Here is a 19,427-nt window from a genome sequence, read left to right on the forward strand (position 1 = left end):
GCATGACATTCTACAAACTATCATAAAATTTCTCATCAAAACACTGGCTCCAAGAAGACTGGAAAAAGATCCTGACAGTGCTGAAGTGGGGGGGAACTGAATTCACTACCCAGCCAATGCCTCATAATAAACAAAAGCATGAAATGAAGATAAATAATATTTTAATTTCTCCATAGATCTCAGAAAGAAAAAAAGAACTCTTTACCATTCTACAAATGTGGAAACCAAGTAATAAATACTTACTAGGAAATGTGAAAATCCAGACCACCTTAAGTTAAACTTGACATATTATAAGGAATACCAGCATTTCCTTGTGGAGGTGATTAAAATCTGCCATCTTCTTGTATTTTACTGAATGAATGAATGAATGAATGAATGATGAAATGCCAAAAGAACAAAAAATACATCTATGCGTACTGTATTAAAAACCAAAACTATATTCTTAGGGAAAACAGATCAGTGTTTAATTCTGCCCTCCTCTCTGGGCACCATCAAGACTGATTCACAAATATTCTCATTTCTACATAAACTCTACTATACTGTACTTTCCCTCTCATAGGAAGAAAAAAACAAGAGATGAAATTAGCTTTGTCCAATAGGAGCACAGGTACAGTATTATTTGAAATCAAAGAAAGGATATGTTCAATATACTTTAATTCATACTGGTATGTTGTTTAGTGCTCATATGCTATACAAAGCTTGATAGTAAAAAATTTGGACTAAACCTGACCTATTTAAACATTGGATGTCAGGGCACCTGGGTGGCTCAGTGGGTTAAAGCCTCTGCCTTCGGCTCAGGTCGTGATCCCAGGGGCCTGGGATCGAGCCCTGCATCGGGCTCTCTGCTCAGCAGGGAGCCTGCTTCTCCCTCTCTCTCTGCCTGCCTCTCTGCCTACTTGTGATCTCTGTCTGTGGAATAAATAAATAAAAATCTTTAAAAGAAAAAAAAATGGATGTCATTTAACCAGTTATGGGCTTCTGTAATTTATTTAACCCTTGCTAAGTCTTAATATTTTCAAGTGTAAAATGTAGGTTACTCAACTAACAGGTTATTTCAGAAATTAAACGAGATATATAAATAATTCAGTGTCATGCCTGGTATCCATTTTGAATAGACAATAAATAAAAGCTCTTATTTTGATCCAATCTCTGCCTTCAAAAATTTCACCATGGGGACAGATATTTCCATAGTTAGTTATCCAGCAAGAGCTGTTCCTACGATGACAGAGGATTGGAAAGCAGAAAATGGCTTGATTTAAAAATACTCCCACAAAGTAAGACTTCTTAAGACTTTGCTAAATTTCAGTTTTCAAATGACCTCTGAGAAAAGAACACTGAGCTCTAACTACCAACATCCAACCTATCCAAGATTAGCCTGGATCTAATGCCATTTCTCTCTCAGAACTGCAAAGTCTAAAATGGGAGTCACCATTGCCTTTATTACTTTGTCTATGTTTTAAGTAACTAAGAAAGATGGGTAATATTTTCAGGTTAACTATTGATTCCACTAGCCTAAAATGCAGTCTCCAAAACAGACTTATTTTTATATTTATGGAGTAAATGTTCAATGATTCTCTCTACATTTTTTCTATTTTTAAAGAATATTAACTCATTTCTAGGGAGAAAAAGACCTACAGGAAAGATATGAGGTTTAATTCAAGTGTCTTTCAGTGACTTTAATTAAATACTTACCTCTAAATCACCCATTGCCATGAATTCTTTCAAGCTTCAAATACATGATTAAAAACTTAAATACGGGGGCACCTGGGTGGCTCAGTTGGTTAAGTAACTGCCTTTGGCTCAGGTCATGATCCTGGAGCCCCAGGATCAAGTCCCATATCCGGCTCCCTGATCAGCGGGGAGTCTGCTTCTCACTCTGACTTCTCCCCTCTCATACTCTCTTTCTCTAATAAATAAATAAAATATTTTTTTAAAAAAGTAAATATGTATCATTTCTTTAAAAATGGAAAAATGATACAAGTAGGAATACCAGGAGGAAAGTAACAAATTGTTTCAAGATCACTAATGTGAAAAAGAAATTATGTCTTGAAATAAACGATGATTTTAGTACTAAATGAAATGATGTATGCAAGGCCCTTCCAAAGTTACTTTCAAAGGTTTACAGTGGATGTACTTATTTCCCAAGACTGATACTGACCACTAATTTTATTAAAATTTCAAAAAAAAATTGGGCGCCCGGGTGGCTCAGTGGGTTAAGTCTCTGCCTTCGGCTCAGGTCATGATCTCAGGGTCCTGGGATCGAGTCCCAAATCGGGCTCTCTGCTTGGTCTCTCTCTGTCAAACAAATAAATAAAATCTTTTTTAAAAAATTTCAAAGAAATTTAACCCAAATGTAAGTATTTTCCAAAAAGAAATGGGCTTATTACTGAGGAATAAACCAGAATGGAAAAAAAAAAATCCAAAACACAGAGAAGACTGTTAGAGGCCTTAAAAAGACAGGAGCGCCTGGTTAGCTCAATCAGAAAAGCATGTGACTCTTGATCTCAGGGTGATGAATTTAAACCCCAAAAGGGATAAACCTGGGGGGAGGGGAGGAGGCTCTAAGCTCCATGACAGCTCAGTGGCAAAGGCTGTGATGTCGTTATGAGGATAATTACAGAACCCTCCATAAAGCCACTTGTCCAGGCCCCTGCTGACTTCTCATTTATATAAAACAGCTACCCTCAGCTAAAGCCAGACAAGTGCTTTCTAAACAAAGCAAAGTAAGTCTTGGAAGAAACCCAATAGGATTTAAGACTGGAGAAGAAAGCAGCATAAAGCTTGTGCCAATGCTAAGACCTGAAGGAAGAACAGAAGGAAAGAGCAATAGAGAAGAGACAGTGGAGAGAAAGATGAGGGAGAGAGGAGAAAGCCATCCCATCTGAGAGTGATGTAAACCAAGCATTCCATCTCACAATACAATCCACTTAACTGTGGCTTGTGGCAGTTACCACATACTCCTCCCACCCAGCTCACTAACACACACACACACACACACACACACACACAGTCCATGGTGAGGGCTACTATCCAGGGGAAAAGCCTTTTGGGTAAATGGCCTTACTCAAACTATAAAAGAAATGGAAGAGCTACTTATCTACCAATACAAATCTTCATTCAAATTTAACCAACCAGGGATCACTAAACATTTGAAAAAAGTCAAACAGGAAGAAAGAGAAAGACCAGGAAAAAGATTAAGGGAAAACAAATCAGAATTAGACCAAACCAAACCACTCTAATACCTCAATTCTTATGCTAAAAGTTTTAAGGGGTATATTCATTTAAAACAAACAACAAAACAAGTCACTATGAAAAATGAAAATACCAGAGAACCACTAGATCTTGGAAATTAAACACAGTGGCTAAAATAAAAATGTCATCAGAAGGGCTAGATAACAGGGTAGGCGTGACTGAAGATAGTATTCTGGAAAATCAAAGAAAAAAGAAAAACCCTTTGAATGAAATAAAGATTTGGAATTGTAGATTAAAGCGAGCCGAAAAAGACAGATGTCTAAAATACTTACACTTCAGTGTGGGTGACAGCAAAACAGAACTTCGCAGAGAGAGAGATCATTTCAAAATCATTCAGAGAGGAAAGCCAGATTATATAGACAAAATAATGAGAATCAGAACAGCATCTGATATTGATAGATAATGGAGGCCTTCACAATTCTGAGGTAAAGGATTTAGAGCCAAGAATTCACAACCCAAACAAACAGTCAAGCACGATGGCAAATTATACATCTCACCACACATAAGAATTTTGAAATTTACTTCCAAGCACTGTTTCTTTAAAGGAAAATTTTTTATGTCCAGTATGACTGCAGTCACTGGCACAGAAGACAATTCAAAGCAGAGCAAAAAGTCAGAGAACCAGCTACAGAATGTCTTCAAAAATTTAAAAAAAAAAAAAAAATCCATGTAATGTAACTGCAAAATTAAAGTCTTTTAAAAAGCTATGATAAGGGGCGCCTGGGTGGCTCAGTGGGTTAAAACCTCTGCCTTTGGCTCAGGTCATAGTCCCAGGGTCCTGGGATCAAGCTCCGCATCAGGCTCTCTGCTCAGCAGGGAGCCTGCTTCCTCGCCTCTGCCTGCTTGTGATCTCTGTCTGTCAAATAAATAAATAAAATCTTTTTTTAAATAAATAAATAAAAATAAAATAAAAGCTATGATAAGAGTTTTTAGTGACATTACAAAAAAAGACGAAGTAATTAGAAATTGTAAGGAAAAATGAAGCGAAACTAAAATTCCTGACAATGTCTAAAAGTAAAGGGAGAGGAGAAAGAAGTAGAGAGACACTGAGGGGCATGGACTTCTTCATTACCATAATGGTGAGTAAGTCAAGGGAAGTTGCCTCAGGTTGGTGGCCCAAAAAACTAAGAAACTAAGAACATTAAAAGCTAGAGAAAACAATCAAAGCCACCACAATTCTTAATAAGAAAACCCAGGAGGCAGAAGGCACAGTTGGTGGTGTAAGTACACAAAACTCCTCATCTTTCATGAAAAGAAGTAAAGAGACACCAAGTCATACAGATATACCATGAAATGTATTATTTTAAATTCTGATGGTAGCCACAAGAACAAAAACAAGTTAGTTTAAAAACTTATCTCTGGTGAGTGGTCAAGGATTGGCAGATTTTTACATTTCAAATTCTATCCTGTTATGATGTTGGAGAAAACACTTTACCATGTGAGCAAATTATAATTTTTAAAAATAAGATTACATTCTTAAGTGGTGGAAAAATCCTGTATTACCTTTAGTTTTTGGCTAGACCACAACATCCTTAAGCTTTATCATTAATGACTCCAAGACCATAAGGACAACTAAAAATTATCTCCCAAAAGTTTAAAGGTTCATACTCTTTGATCCACCAGGTTCATAGCTGTCTATCCTAAAGGAAAATTTACATGAGTGGCAGCAAATACAAAGTACAGAAAGCTTAGTATACAACTCTTAGTAAAAATCTTGGAAATCCTAAACATCAATAAGAATGGTTAAGTAAGTTATGGCAGATACATGCTATGGAATGTTATAGTTACCAAAACAAGTCCAGGGTAGTAATGATACAAAAAGATGACTATGATATATTGTATTATAAGAAAAGCAAAACAGCAAAGAATTTATGTATGTGGTATAATCCCATTTCATGTAGTTTTTTTTTTTAAGTATCTTCTTGTGTAGGTTTAAAAACTGTGGAAACAAACACACCATTAATAGAATAGTGATGAACTCTGGATGTGAGATTGGAAAAGGGTAGAGACACTGACTTTTTACTTCTATTTGTGTGAACTTTTCATGAATGTTTACTAATTACCTTTGTAAAGGAAGAAAATTCTCAAGAAGATAACTTCCACATTAATCTCACCCAGTTCTTTCCTTACCTTTCCACCCCTGTTCCCCCAACACTGTTGTACCACAGATCTCAGCCTTCCATATGGCACATGGTGGGAAAGTGTGAATCCAGACCTTACAGTACTCTCCGAATCTTACTTCCATGTGATACACAGAATATACTCCTTGCCATGCATGACTGATGGGGAAAAAATGCATCTTAATGCTGCATTTAGTCTTCAGCTTGGTTGGCTACAGAACGACACCGCTAATAAAGTCAAGGTTGCAAGTGATATCCCCACATAGATCAATTAACTGTTTGTTATGTGGTCAGTCTGCTTTTGTTTTTATCATCTGTCATATTCCTGGGGACAGGACAACAAGATGTGGAAAGAACAAAGTAAATCCATTTTAACTAGTGGGAACTCATTGATAGTGGGCTTCAGTCTAATGGTTGTCTTCTGAAAAACACATGTGCGCATATGTATGACCACAGTTTACACATTTCTTTGCTAGTCGACTGCCCATAGTCACTGAATTGTGTCATCAATGTTTCCCAGAGAGAGAATGCTGGTTAGCCAAGTATCTGCAGCAACACTGCCTGTCTACGCTCTGTGGGAGTAGTGTGATGTTGGGGTGTGTGGGACCACGACGTTCTCAGTTTCTGTTAATTTCCATCTTCAGCCATCACACTGAATAAAAATCCAGTCATGTGGCAAGGTAAAGGCTTCGCAAACTTAACTGTGCTTAAAGAGTTTTTCTTTCACTACTTATTTTTAGAGAAGACAACAATAAAAGGAGAAAAATCGAAGACTAAACAACAGAATAAATGAGGACTTACAAAGTGACCACAGTGCCAGTTATATAAGTATCTCTAACAATGAAATAGTAGATTCTGATCTAAATTTAAACGGTCTATTAAAAATGCCCAAATAGGGGCGCCTGGGTAGCTCAGTGGGTTAAGCCTCTGCCTTCAACTCAGGTCATGATCCCAGGGTCCTGGGATCAAGGCCTGCATCTGGCGCTCTGCTCAGCGAGGAGCCTGCTTCCCCCTCCCCCTCTGCCTGCCTCTCTGCCTGCTTGTGATCTCTCTGTCAAATAAATAAAATCTTTAAAAAAAAAAAAAACCCAAATAAACAACTCACACCACAAAGATGTATCATATTTTTTTGGCCTTTATATATTTTCAGGATACTGTAAACCTAGTAAAAAGCAGCAATGAAAGGAAGATTCTGTTATAGATCTGTAGAATAACGCAGTGTATCTTATGCTCATTGATTATCAACTGACCTAACTAGAACTCAAAAAAAACCAGCTAATGGTTCTCAGGAAGACTCAAATTGTTAGCTATTCAAAAAGCAAACAAGCAAGCCATAAACAAAGGAAAAGAACAGAATTTGGGGGACAGTGCAAGAGGAATGGTGGGAGTGAAGTGTTGCCTTCAGGGAATACGGTGGCTCTGATATGACAGTGGAAGCAAAGTATGCGGACTTGTACAAATAAAGCTTTAAAAAAAGTCATAGTTATATTTCAATGTTATTTATTTAAATGTGGCTAACAATACAATTGATTTTATCAGTGATACTTCTAATCCTAAGAACCCTTACTGAAAATAGAATGATCGTGTATAATATCCCATCCCAACAGTTGATCTAATCATCTCCTCTTAAACCCTTTATAAGAACTTTCCTAATCAGTTCCAAACTCCTTTTATATCAAATTCACTTCAATATGTCACTTTCTTTACACCAGCTTTCCTTGCACATATGCAACTTAAGCAACACACATTTACTTCATGCCTGCCACGTGAGCAGTGGCATCTTCTGTGTACTTCTTCTGGGACCCTCACAACAACCCTGTGAGGTAGGTATCATTAGCCCCACTTGACAGAGGAAGAAACACAAACTCAGAGACTGACTTGCCCAGTGGCAGAGCTGGGACTCAAAGCCAGAACTGCTGACTCTCAGATGAGTTATGACTGCCCCAAGTAAAAACTACAACTCTATCTAGAATTCTAAAGCAGCTGGAGAAGAGGATCGATAGTAGTAATTTCTGCTTCCTTGTCACTTACCACTGTAAACAGCAATTACAATATATTCTCCTATCATTAAATTTTGAAGGTAACAATATACAAAATAAAATTTACTCATCCCATTTCATAGGGAAAAAAATGACATAATGCAAATAGACTTGTAGTCATCATTAATTATAAAAAGACATAGTAAACTGGTATTAATCTACATCAATCCTCCTGGTAAATGGATAGTTATAAATTAGATATTTATATGCAAATCTACTGGTTATTATAAATAATATATATAAATAATTCTGTGGGGATCATGAAAGTGGGCTGCTGCACAGATTTACTTTCAAAACACAAAACCTTATCCAGGAACTTTAACCAAGGGAATGTACCACAAACCTACATGGCTAAATAATATGAAGACACGTCCTGATATCTACACTAATTTAGACACTGATAAAAAATGGTTATGTGATGAGTTCCCTACTAATCCTGAAATCTGTGGTAACTCTGGAATCCCTTTTCCTATGCAAAATGTACTGTACTTGGTAAATAAGATCTAAATGATAGTCCAATATAGTATGTTTAAAACTTAAAACATTCTTCTAACGGTCTTTAGGAGAAAAATCTTATTTTGGAATGTTACCACCCTTAGTTGTGTCCAAATCAACCATGCTCAGAATTTGCTACTACTGCTCTACCAAAAGCTCCAAGATGTAAAAAGTTTTGTAGTCTAAATCCTTTCTTAAAGGATCTCATAAACATCCAAAGATATTATATAGCTATGAAACTTCCATGAGGGGCGCCTGGGTGGCTCAGTGGGTTAAGCCGCTGCCTTCGGCTCAGGTCATGATCTCAGGGTCCTGAGATCCAGTCCCGCATCAGGCTCTCTGCTCAGCAGGGAGCCTGCTTCCCTCTCTCTCTCTGCCTGCCTCTCCATCTACTTGTGATTTCTCTCTGCCAAATAAATAAAATCTTTAAAATGCAAACTATTAAAAAAAAAAAGACTTCCATGACCAAATATGATTATGTTCTTTATTTCTAAAGGAAAATTCCACAGACCAATGGCAAATCTAGTAGTATCACATGGAGAAAACTGGTTTGCCTATAATGTATTTTGTCTAACAGAACTGGACATTTTGCATTCTCTCATATTGTGACCCTACCCAAATGTGCTCTAGAACTTTGATAAGTACTCATAGTTAGGGGCGCCTGGGTGGCTCAGTGGGTTAAGCCGCTGCCTTCGGCTCAGGTCATGATCCCAGGGTCCTGGAATCGAGCCCTGCATCGGGCTCCCTGGGAGCCTGCTTCCTCCCTGCTCTCTCTGCCTGCCTCTCTGCCTACTTGTGATCTCTGTCTGTCAAATAAATAAATAAAATCTTAAAAAAAAAAAGTACTCATAGTTAAGTATTAACTACAAAAATAACTTTTCTAGCTCTAAAACTTACTCAATTTTTACCAAATGATAAAGAGATTCAGTATTGAGAATACTCTCAACTTACTATTCAAAATGAAGATACAAAAGAAGCCTATCTTGCAGTTTACTATGATACCAATTTTTTTCTGAATACCTCCACATTTAGAGGTATCTCTGGATTTGTATGAGCAGATGCTCCATAAATATCTGATTTTTAAAAGTTACCACTTTTAAAGTTACAAAAACTATAAAACTACCTTATTAATCATAGGAGCAGTCTTCAGTGTACTATTAATACAATAATGCAGTGCTTATTCTAGAATATATATAAAATGAAAAGACTATTAAAACTGATGTTTTTAAAACAAAAATCAGCAATCAATAGTACTGCTTACGAAGATAGGAATGGCTATTTGACACCCTCCACCATATCCACGGCCTGACACTTAATAAACACTACTGTTTGAATAAATGAATCAATATAAATTTCCACTTAATGGTCTTTGATGAACATGACTAAGATGGACAATGGAGCTGTGAAAACACAGGCCATTGTTCACCTTAAGTCAATCTAACAATCATAAGGAATTTTTACAATTATTATAATTTTTAATTGTAAGGTATTTGACAGAGTTCTTAAGTCTTAAAACCTTTAAAATCTCTTTGGTATTTACTGCCTTGTATTAACATAGACAACATAGAAAATGAATAGTTGACTCTTCCCAGATGGAAAAAAAAACTCCTGAAGCACTACGAACCAATCCCTGGACACTAAATTTAGTGGGATAAACCCTAGAATCCCCCAGACTAATGCAAAAACTCACACATCCTACTTCTTTTATTAAAAAAGAACATACTCTTATTTTACCCATTAACTGCTCTAGCCATGACATGCTTCCCAATTGCCGTTTTGTAAAAACTAACTACTGGTGGAGCGCCTGGGTGGCTCAGTGGGTTAAAGCCGCTGCCTTCGGCTCGGGTCGTGATCCCAGGTTGCTGGGATCGAGCCCTGCATTGGGCTCTCTGCTCAGCAGGGAGCCTGCTTCTTCCTCTCTCTCTGCCTGCCTCTCTGCCTACTTGTGATCTCTGCCTGTCAAATAAATAAATAAAATCTTAAAAAAAAAAAAAAAACATAACTACTGGTAACACTGAAGCTTGTAGTGACATGCCCAATGTCATTGCTACTGAATCCTGAGCTAACACCAACCTCACTCCACCCCCCATCCAACTGGTTCCTATATAGTGAAAAGCCAGTTTGGATTTAAATGCTTTTAAGAAAGATTTTAAAAAATAGTAATAATAAAAAATAAAAAGGTAGTCCCTGACCGCTGAAAACTAATCTGATACTCACAATTAAGTCTCAATGTTATTACAGACTGATCTGACATTTATAGCTAACCATTTTGTTCCCCTGATCCCACTAGACAACTCTGAGACCAGGATGAAGTCAAACAAAAACAAGGTCACTATACAACACACAAAATACCAAACATCTCTCTTATACTAAAGGAGTGACAGCCCTCACTTCCTTGAACCCTCCCCCAAATTACCCAATGTCCAAATCCTATAATATAATCTCCATGGTCTGTATTCTTTGCTGCAGAGAGTATAAATCCAACTTGTTCAATTACAAGTGTGCTCCTGGTGGTCTCTGAATGAAAGGCACTGACACTTTTAAATACTAATGGTGGAATGAGAACAGACTACATGCTGACATTGGTTACAAAATAACTCTAATATATGGCTTAACTAATACACATCTCAAAATTCACAGAGCGGGCAACTTTGGATAACTTTGGTACAAGACTTCTTCCACTTTGCTTTTAATGTCAAGACTATGCTATAATATTTGTGTTGAAAAGTTCAGATAAAATAAAAAGCATTAATGACAATCACACTGAAAATCATTAAAGCATAAAGGAAAAGCCCATCTAGCAATGTTAATTAGGAAAATGAGCAGGAGGAGTTCACCAAGAGTCATTTCAATGGGAAGCATACTCAAGTATATGGACTATACCTAGATGCAGAAGTATTTTAAAACAAGGATTCCAGTAAAATATCCAACAATAAAGACAAAGATATAAGGAAAAGGTGGAACAGGATAACTTTTTCTTTAAATAGTGTTCACTGTAACACTACAGTGTTACTGTGTAACACTGTATAATAAATCTGGATAATAGGCTAGATATGCAAGGAAAGCAAGATTTTAGTATATGTTCTTTCACTGAAGACTTTTTTTTTACTGGGCAAAATCTCCCACTTAGCAGCTGAATGTTATTTTTGTAAGTAGGAATCATATCAGAGGTATAAAAACGAAGAATGCCAACTTAGAACAAACAAGTTTTTACAACACAAACAAATCTACTATTGACACCAGGATGACTCATAACTTTATGTTTAACAAAGTCTTGAAGAACATGAGGGGAATAATAAATTTTTTTAAAAGCCCCTTTCTGCCCCAAAGATAAAACAGAAAACACGTTTTTAACTATCAACTGTATAATCAGCTTTTTAGAAACTTAAGAAAATAAAGTACCCATTACTCACCTTTCAGATAAAACTGAAAGACTTTTATGTCTGGGGGTGGGGACATGGGGTATAATGTCACTTCCCCAAGTACCTATTGTGTCCTTCCTGGACCTGGAAGATGTTAAGTTTGGAGCATCATGTAAGAGTCATTATCTTCAAAGGTACTTAATTTCTTAGCACCTGCACTGTTTGGGAGTTTTGGTTGAGAGAGAAAGTATTTTCATTACCACTGCCCTATTCTCATCACTACTATACTATCTGTATAGCACATAAAGTGTTACATACATTACAATCTGATCTCCCTGTTAAAATAGGCATTACCACTTACTTCCTATGGACCATGAAAACCTTGTTAGCCAACAAGTAGGAGGAGCAATGATTCAAATTCATCTTGGGATGCCAACACGCAATTCAAAACTATACCTTCGATTTAACAATGAGAACCAGGTTTTTTTTAATTATGTAAAAGCTTGTTCAAAGATAATACATATTATACCAAGTAATGCCTGTGTACTTACAGTAGAAAAAGAAAGTTTGTGGTCTCCTGGAATCCATGTAAAGGAGGTATTAGATCTTTCAGAGAACAATGGGCTAAATATTCTAAGTTACATTTTATAGTAGACATGTATCTTTCCACCTGTATTTGTATTAGGGTATTAGCAGTAATCCAGTTAAGAACAACCTTTCCACTAACTCTAGCCCCCTCTGTAAATCACTTCTACAACTTTTTTAGAAGAGCTTTATGGCCCAGTAACCTTACGCATACTTAATTCAAATGTGATTCTACAATAATAAAAACACCAAAATGTTGGCAACTGTCTCTTTACAGTGTAAACCTAACAATCCCAAGTTTTATCCTCATGATGAATCACAGTCCATGGCATACCTCCTTCAGCACTGCAACTTTCCTCTTTCAAATACTTTTCATCTGATAAGCATTAATACCTAGTTCCTAAATCAGAACTGTGTCACTCTCTTACTCCCTCACTGCAGGAAGACAGCAGTTTTCTTTTTTTTCCCCTTAAATAAAGGTCCAGGGGTGGGTCACTTCGGTGGTTCAGTCAGTTGAGTGTCTGCCTGCACCTCGGGTCATGATCCTGTGTTCCTCAGATCGAGACCCAAGTCATGCTCCCTGCTCAGTAGGGAGTCTCTGCTTCTCCCTCTCCCTGCCACCCCCCCAGCTCATGTGCTCTTATCAAATAAATAAAAGCTTAAAAAAAAAAAAAAAAAGATCCAGGAACAATTGGGGGGCACAGTTGGTTAAGTATCTGACTTATTTCGGTTTCAAGTCATGATCTCAGGGTTGTGAGATGGAGGGGCTCTGCACTGGGTGTGGAACCTGCTTAAGGTTCTTTCCCTCCTTTTGCCTCTCCCCTAACCCCAAAATGCAAATGTGCTACTTCTTTAAAAAAAAGAAATTCCAAGAGGCACCTGGGTGGCTCAGCTGATGAAGCAACCAACGTTTGATTTTTGCTCAGGTCAGGATCTCAGGGTCCTAGAATCAAGTCCCATCCTGGGCTCCACATTCAGCAGAGTCTGCTTGTCCCTCTCCCTCCCCCCTTTGTTCCTGTGCCCCATCATGTGCTCATTCTCTCAAATAAATAAATAAAATCTTCAGAAGTCTGAAATACTAAAAAATAAAGAAACCTAAGTTTAAAACAGTCCATTCAAGGAGTGAAAGTACTTTATAGCAACTGATTTAATAATTTCTCTGCTAGAATAAACCAAAATAAAATGCCTAGCAAATTCTCGTGAAGGATTTTTGTTTTAATAAACATTTTATTTTTATCCAGAAGACCCTTGGTAATAATTTACATTTGTACAACACATTAAAACATTAAATCTATAAAACTAAAAATGTTCTCAAAAATCAGATAATACATTTTTAAAAATACAAATGGAATAGTTTCCATAAATTTCTAGAAAATGATAATTTCACCATTCCAAAAACACATGAAATATTAGTATCACCCAACTTCTCCAGTACTTAACATTCAGGGCCTACAGAGAGAGCATTACAACTGGGCACCATACTGAATGATCTCAAAAAAGCAGAATTTAAGTTCAGGAATCACTAAACTTACAGTGCTCCTTAATTCCTAATGTCTCCTTTAGTATCACCCTATTTGCTCTTAGAATCACTTTATCAGTTTATCTGCTACATCCTAGGTAAGGGTTTAGCTCCCACCCTCCAACAACCTCCACCAAAGACTTTTGAGCTAGAACAGGTTACACCCCAGCCAGTATGCTGTCAACTGAGAAGTTTGATGAGATGGGGCAGAGTGGGTGGATCAGGAGGTCCAAACAGATGATATAAGGTTTCTATATTTAAGTCTCACCCCCAGGGACAGAAAATACATAGAATGACAGTTCCCCCAAGATTCCTAATTTACTACTAATCCCTTACTAGTCGAAGATCACTAAGAGAAACGACATTCTACCAGACTTATCACTAGCTAACCCAACTTTATTACTAAATGGATTTAGAAATTAATTACTGTGATTAAATTTGGTCAATAGGAAAACAACTGTTCTTCCCCCAGAGAAAAATAAATGCTGTCCCAATGAAACAGTCTAGACACCAATGACCACAGTCTGTGGCAGTAGGATGAGCTGTGAAGACTTGATTTTCGGTGTATTCAGCATTCCCATTCACCATGGTGCTTGCCCAATTGACAAAACGTATTTGAAGAAATAAAAGAACTAGGGAAATGTTGGAAATGCTGCTGAAGGGACAAGGCCATGCCTTGAATTTTTATTGACATGGTAACCATTAAATAATTGATTCATCTAACAATTAAAATAGAATCTTTAAATGCTTCCATAGAAGATCTTTTTTTAAAAGGCCAATTCTTAGTGTTGAATTTTTTCCACCTGAAAACATTAGAAAATCATGACAACTTGTTTAAACAAGTGGTCATATTTATGGACTACCTGAAAACAGAAACTTGTACAATTCCAACAACTAATGATAATGGCTGAAAAACATTTTTTTTTAAAGACTTTATTTATTTGACAGAGAGCAAGAGATCACAAGCAGGCAGAGAAGCTGGGGTTGGAGGGAGTAGGCTCCCTGCTGAGCAGGGAGCCCGATGCAGGGCTTGATCCCAGGGCTCGGTCCCAGGACCCTGAAACCATGACCTGAGCTGAAGGCAGAGAGGCTTTAACCCACTGAGCCACCCACGTGCCCCTGAAAAACATTCAGATGAGAAAAGTAAAATACACTTCTTAAGAAACCACTTTTATCCTTAAATGGGCAGAAAGATGGAAGCAGGCTCTGAAATTAGCTTTGGAAACGAGGTAATAGCTGACATTAATTGAATATTCTTTATGGCACTAAATGCTTCTCATGGATTAACCTATTTAATTCTCACAACTACTCAGGAAGGTCAGTACTATTACTTATCCCCATTACACAGATGGGAATAAAGACACAGTAATGCCCCAATGTTCCATGGCTGCTAAGGGCTAACTGTGACCTAATATCCAGATTCCAGAGCCTGTGACTGTAATAATACACAATACTATCTCTTCATATACTAACTTTTGTTGTGTTGCTTTAAGTAGCAGGAAACCAGTAAAAGAAGTTAATCTGAAAAAATAATAAAACATTGAAAATAGAGGCAGGGTGCCTCGCTTGCTCAGTGGATAGAGCATGTCACTCTTGATCTTGGGGTTACGAGGTACAGCCCACACTGGGAGTAGAGCTTACGTACTTACATAAATAAATAAATAAATAAATAAATAAACAAACAAATAAAATTCCTAAGGGAAATTCTTAAAAATTGATGTTTAATTTTTTTTTAATTTTATTTATTTGACAGAAAGAGAGATCACAAGCAGGCAGAGAGAGGGGGAAGCAAGCTCCCCGCTGAGCAGGGAGTCCGATGCGGGACTCGATCCCAGGACGCTTGGATCATGACCTGAGCCGAAGGCAGCGGCTCAACCCACTGAGCCACCCAGGCGCCCTGATGTTTAATTTTTTAAAAAGAGGCAAGTCAAGGAAATTAAGACAACTGTACATAAGGGAAAGGAATATGAAAGAAACCACAAAAGAACAAAAGAGAAAATTAAAAAAAAAAAACCAGTGGAAAAAGGGAAATTAATGAAAATAGGTACCTCTGAATGTCTAAATTACCTAATAAAAGGGTTGGATGGAGAAAAGGTATGAAGGGATCTTTAGAGTGCTGTAAATATTCTATATCTTCACTGATAATGTCCACTATGCATAAAGCTTTTTTTTGTTGTTTTAAAGATTTTAATTGACACAGAAAGAGAGGGAACACAAGCAGGTGAGTAGAAGAGGAAGAAGCAGGATTCCCGCAGAGCAGGGAACCCAGTGCAGGGTTCCATCACCGGGCCATGAGATCATGACCTGAGCCAAAGGCAGACGCTTAACGACTGAGCCACCCAGGCAACCTGCATCAAGCTTTTTTAAACAGACACCAGTACACACTCAGAGAAAACTTTTTACAAAATGCTCATTATAGGGTATTATTGCCTCCACTGAAAATCAGTGGTTTGGAGTTAAGTCATTCTAAAACAAAAATTTTTTAAAAAGAACTACTAGAGGGGTGTTCAAGAAAATTACAGCCAAACCATAATAGGCAATCTCTTTTTTTTTTTTTTTAAGATTTATTTATTTATTTGACAGATAGAAATCACAAGTAGGCAGAGAGGCAGGCAGAGAGAGGGGGAAGCAGGCTCACGCTGAGCAGAGAGCCCGATATGGGGCTCAATCCCAGGACCCTGGGACCATGACCTGAGCCGAAAGCAGAAGCTTTAACCCACTGAGCTACCCAGGCACCCCCATAATAGGCAATCTTTTGAACCAGTCTGAAGATCATGGCAGAGGATCATGGCTTTTTAACTACATGACCTGAAGACCATTTCCAACATAAGTTTCCACTGGATGTTTGTTACCAGTAAGGCAAATCTGTTGAGAGAGCTGCAAGGTTCTTTACTTGGCCTCTGTCCTATTTAACATTTTTAAATTAATCTTGATTGCATGCTTGGCAAAGTACAGGTGATCCAAGACTGGGAGTTCTCTAGATGTTAGGATTCAAGAAGATACTATGATGTTAAATTTAATAAACATAAATTTAACATGTACAATTTTAAAGAGATGAATGTTAAGTCTAGTATTTAGGTTTTTGATCTCAATTCTATAGCCTACTAGAATGGTTTATGAGTTTACATAAATACAAATGTAGGCTTTTAAGGATTAGTATGAATTCATGTGGTGTTGTGCCCTCTGTCATTTAGTAAGAATGGATATTCAGAATGGTGAACCTTAATTCTTGATGAGAGATGCTCAGAATGGTGAAGGATCAGGAAATCATGAAAAAGAGTAAAGGGAAATGTAGTATTCAACTTGAATAAGAGGGACTTAAGAGAAATTCTGTCATTTTCAAATATTTAAAGGATTATGTACAAAAATATGGTTAAATTTACTGTATACAGATCTAGAATAAAGGGGGTAGGGAGACATTGTATTTGGATTTAATTATGGAAACTTTTTCATAGAAAGAAAAGAGAAAGAGCTGTTCTTTGAGCTCTTAAGCCTTCCTTGGCTCAGATTGGGAGGTTTAGCTTGCCAACTGTCAGAAAGATTACAAAAGGCATTCCGTTTACAGATGGATGGTTCTGAGCAGGAGAAACTCTACCTACCCCTATTCAAAAGCACCACAGGCCCCCTGTGGTGGCTGTGCCTTCCTGGTGCTCCCTAGGGACTAATAAAACATTTTAAAATATCAGCAAGTTAAAGCAGATACAATTCACTGGGCTAATAATCCAAGTAACATGTGATATTCTAAAAGCATCCTAATAAGGGTAACATTCTCTCAAAGAGAATTATATTAAAGTATCTACAAAGGGAAAAAAACAGAGGGTTCAACAGATTGGCTTTGAGAAACTGATTAGTGTACTTGGGAGAAATTAAGACTAGTTTATAAAACAATGCATAAAAAAGGTATAAATCACCTAGAAACTACCATTTCTTATTTTATTTACTTTTTCTTAAAAAGATTTTATTTATTTATTTGACAGAGAGAGAGAGATCACAGGTAGGCAGAGAGCCAAGAGGGGGCGGGAATGGGGGGGGGGGAAGCAGGCTGCCCACTGAGCAGAGAGCCCTACACCCCACTCAATCCCAGGATCCTGAGATCACTGACCTGAGCCAAAGGCACTGGCTTAAGTCACTGAGCCACCCAGGCACCCCAGATTTTATTTACTTATTTGACAGAGCACGCGCACATGCGAGTGTGTACAAGCAAGGGGAGTGGTAGGGAGAGGGAAAAGCAGACTCTCCTCCAAGCAGAGCCTGACACAGGGCTCAATCCCAGGGTCCCAGATCATGACCTGAGCAGAAGGCAGATGTTTAACTAACTAAGCTACCCAGGAGCCCCCATTTCTTTCTTTAAATAGAAATTCTTTTTCTGGTCTCTGTAACTAAAGAGATCATAGCACCATAGGTGCTTCTTAAAAATTCCTAAGATAGGACTTAAACTTAATTTTTTTTTAAGATTTTATTTATTTATTTGACAGAGAGAGAATATGACTAGGGGAAGCAGCAGGCTGAGGGAGAGGGAGAAGCAGGCTCCCTGCTGAGCAGGGAGCCCCACACAGGGCTCGGTCCTAGAACCCCAAGATCATGACCGAGCTAAAGGTAGACACCCAACTGAGCCACCCATGCACCCCTTAAATAAAATGGTTTTCTAGTATATCATTAAAGTAAAGGGAAAGGGGTGCCTGGGTGACTGTCATTAAGCATCTGCCTTTGGCTCAGGTCCTGATCCCAGGGTCCTAGGATCAAGCACATTAGGCTCCCTGCTCTGTGAGAAGCCTGATTCTCCCTCTCCTATTCCCCCTGCTTGTGTTCCTGCTCTGGTTATCTGTCAAATAAATAAAATACTTGAAAAATTTTAAAAATACAGTAAAGGGGAAAAACTGACTTAAGGAAAAAAAAAAGTGTTTGTTTTGGTACTTAACTGCCCTCATTGACAAGTAACTATTTTTTTTTCTTTAAATCTATTTTTTTTTTTTTTAAGATTTCATTTATTTATTTGACAGAGATCACAAGTAGGCAGAGAGGCAGGCAGAGAGGGAGAGAGGAGGAAGCAGGCTAGCCGCTGAGCAGAGAGCCTGATGCGGGGCTCGATCCCAGTACCCCGAGATCATGACCTGAGCGGAAGGCAGAGGTTCAACCCACTGAGCCACCCAGGCGCCCTGATAAGTAACTATTTTTGATGATACCATACTTTAGTTGCATAAGGATCTACCAACTAAAAATGAAAAAGCCAAAAGCATATTACATATATATCTAATTTTACGGCTCTTTCCAAAGCTCTGAATTTTAGCTTTAAAAACTACCAAAGGGGGTGCCTGGGTGGCTCGGGTGGTTAAGCAGCTGCCTTTGGCTCAGGTCATGATCCCAGGGTCCTGGGACAGAGCCCCAGGTTAGGCTCCCTACTCAGCGGGGAACCTGCTTCTGCCTCTCTCTCTGCAGGTCCCCCTCCCCCTGCAGCTCCCTCTGCTTGTGCTCTGTCAAATAAATGAATAAAATCTTAAAGGAAAAAGAAAAACTACTACAAACCTAGTTAGCTGGGAAGCTCTAAAAATATAACCAGGTAACTAATTCATCAGCAAATGGAAATTTCGGCCTCACTCAAAATAAACTGAAGCAGATAATCATAGAATAATTACTGCAAAGATGCAGACTCTTTCTAAAAATCAAATGCCTGAATTATTATTCACAGTGATTTGTAACTGTCAGAAAACCAGCATCTTTATATACAAGTGTGTCTGGGAATTGCTCTTGACTCTTAACTAACACACTATGACAGCAGCAGTGAGCAGATCTGACATCCCAAGAAAGCTACAAATCTATTTTCAGCAGGTTTTTGCTATATTATGTGCAGTATTTAAAATAAATATTGAGGTAGAAAGAACAAAGCCCAATACAAAAATCTAAAACAATTCCTGCAAAAATGTGAATGTACCGTATAAAATGAACGTTTCAGAACCCTACCACACTAATTTCTTCAACTGTGCTTTAGGGTGTTATTAAGACTTAGTAAGTCTTTTTCTTCTCATAATATACTCAGATGATTCTTTACATATGAAAA

At 37.8% G+C, this 19,427-nt stretch overlaps 1 protein-coding gene across 6 annotated transcripts in view; it reads right to left on the reverse strand.

The window, feature by feature from the left end:
- The window catches only part of WDR33 (WD repeat domain 33), a 122,630-nt gene that overhangs the window by 38,982 nt on the left and 64,221 nt on the right, over nucleotides 1-19,427 (reverse strand). Inside the window, exon 8 of one of the 6 annotated variants that reach the window (XM_044242715.1) lies at nucleotides 16,092-16,349. The exons of the other annotated variants lie outside the window; for them this stretch is intronic. Within the exon in view, the coding sequence (XP_044098650.1) occupies nucleotides 16,291-16,349 (59 nt within the window). The 3' untranslated portion in view covers nucleotides 16,092-16,290. Of the gene's footprint in view, nucleotides 1-16,091; nucleotides 16,350-19,427 lie in introns of those variants that run through there. 6 annotated transcript variants of the gene reach the window in all.

This window comes from Neovison vison, chromosome 3, assembly GCF_020171115.1.
Source record: "Neovison vison isolate M4711 chromosome 3, ASM_NN_V1, whole genome shotgun sequence".
NCBI lineage: Eukaryota > Metazoa > Chordata > Mammalia > Carnivora > Mustelidae > Neogale > Neogale vison.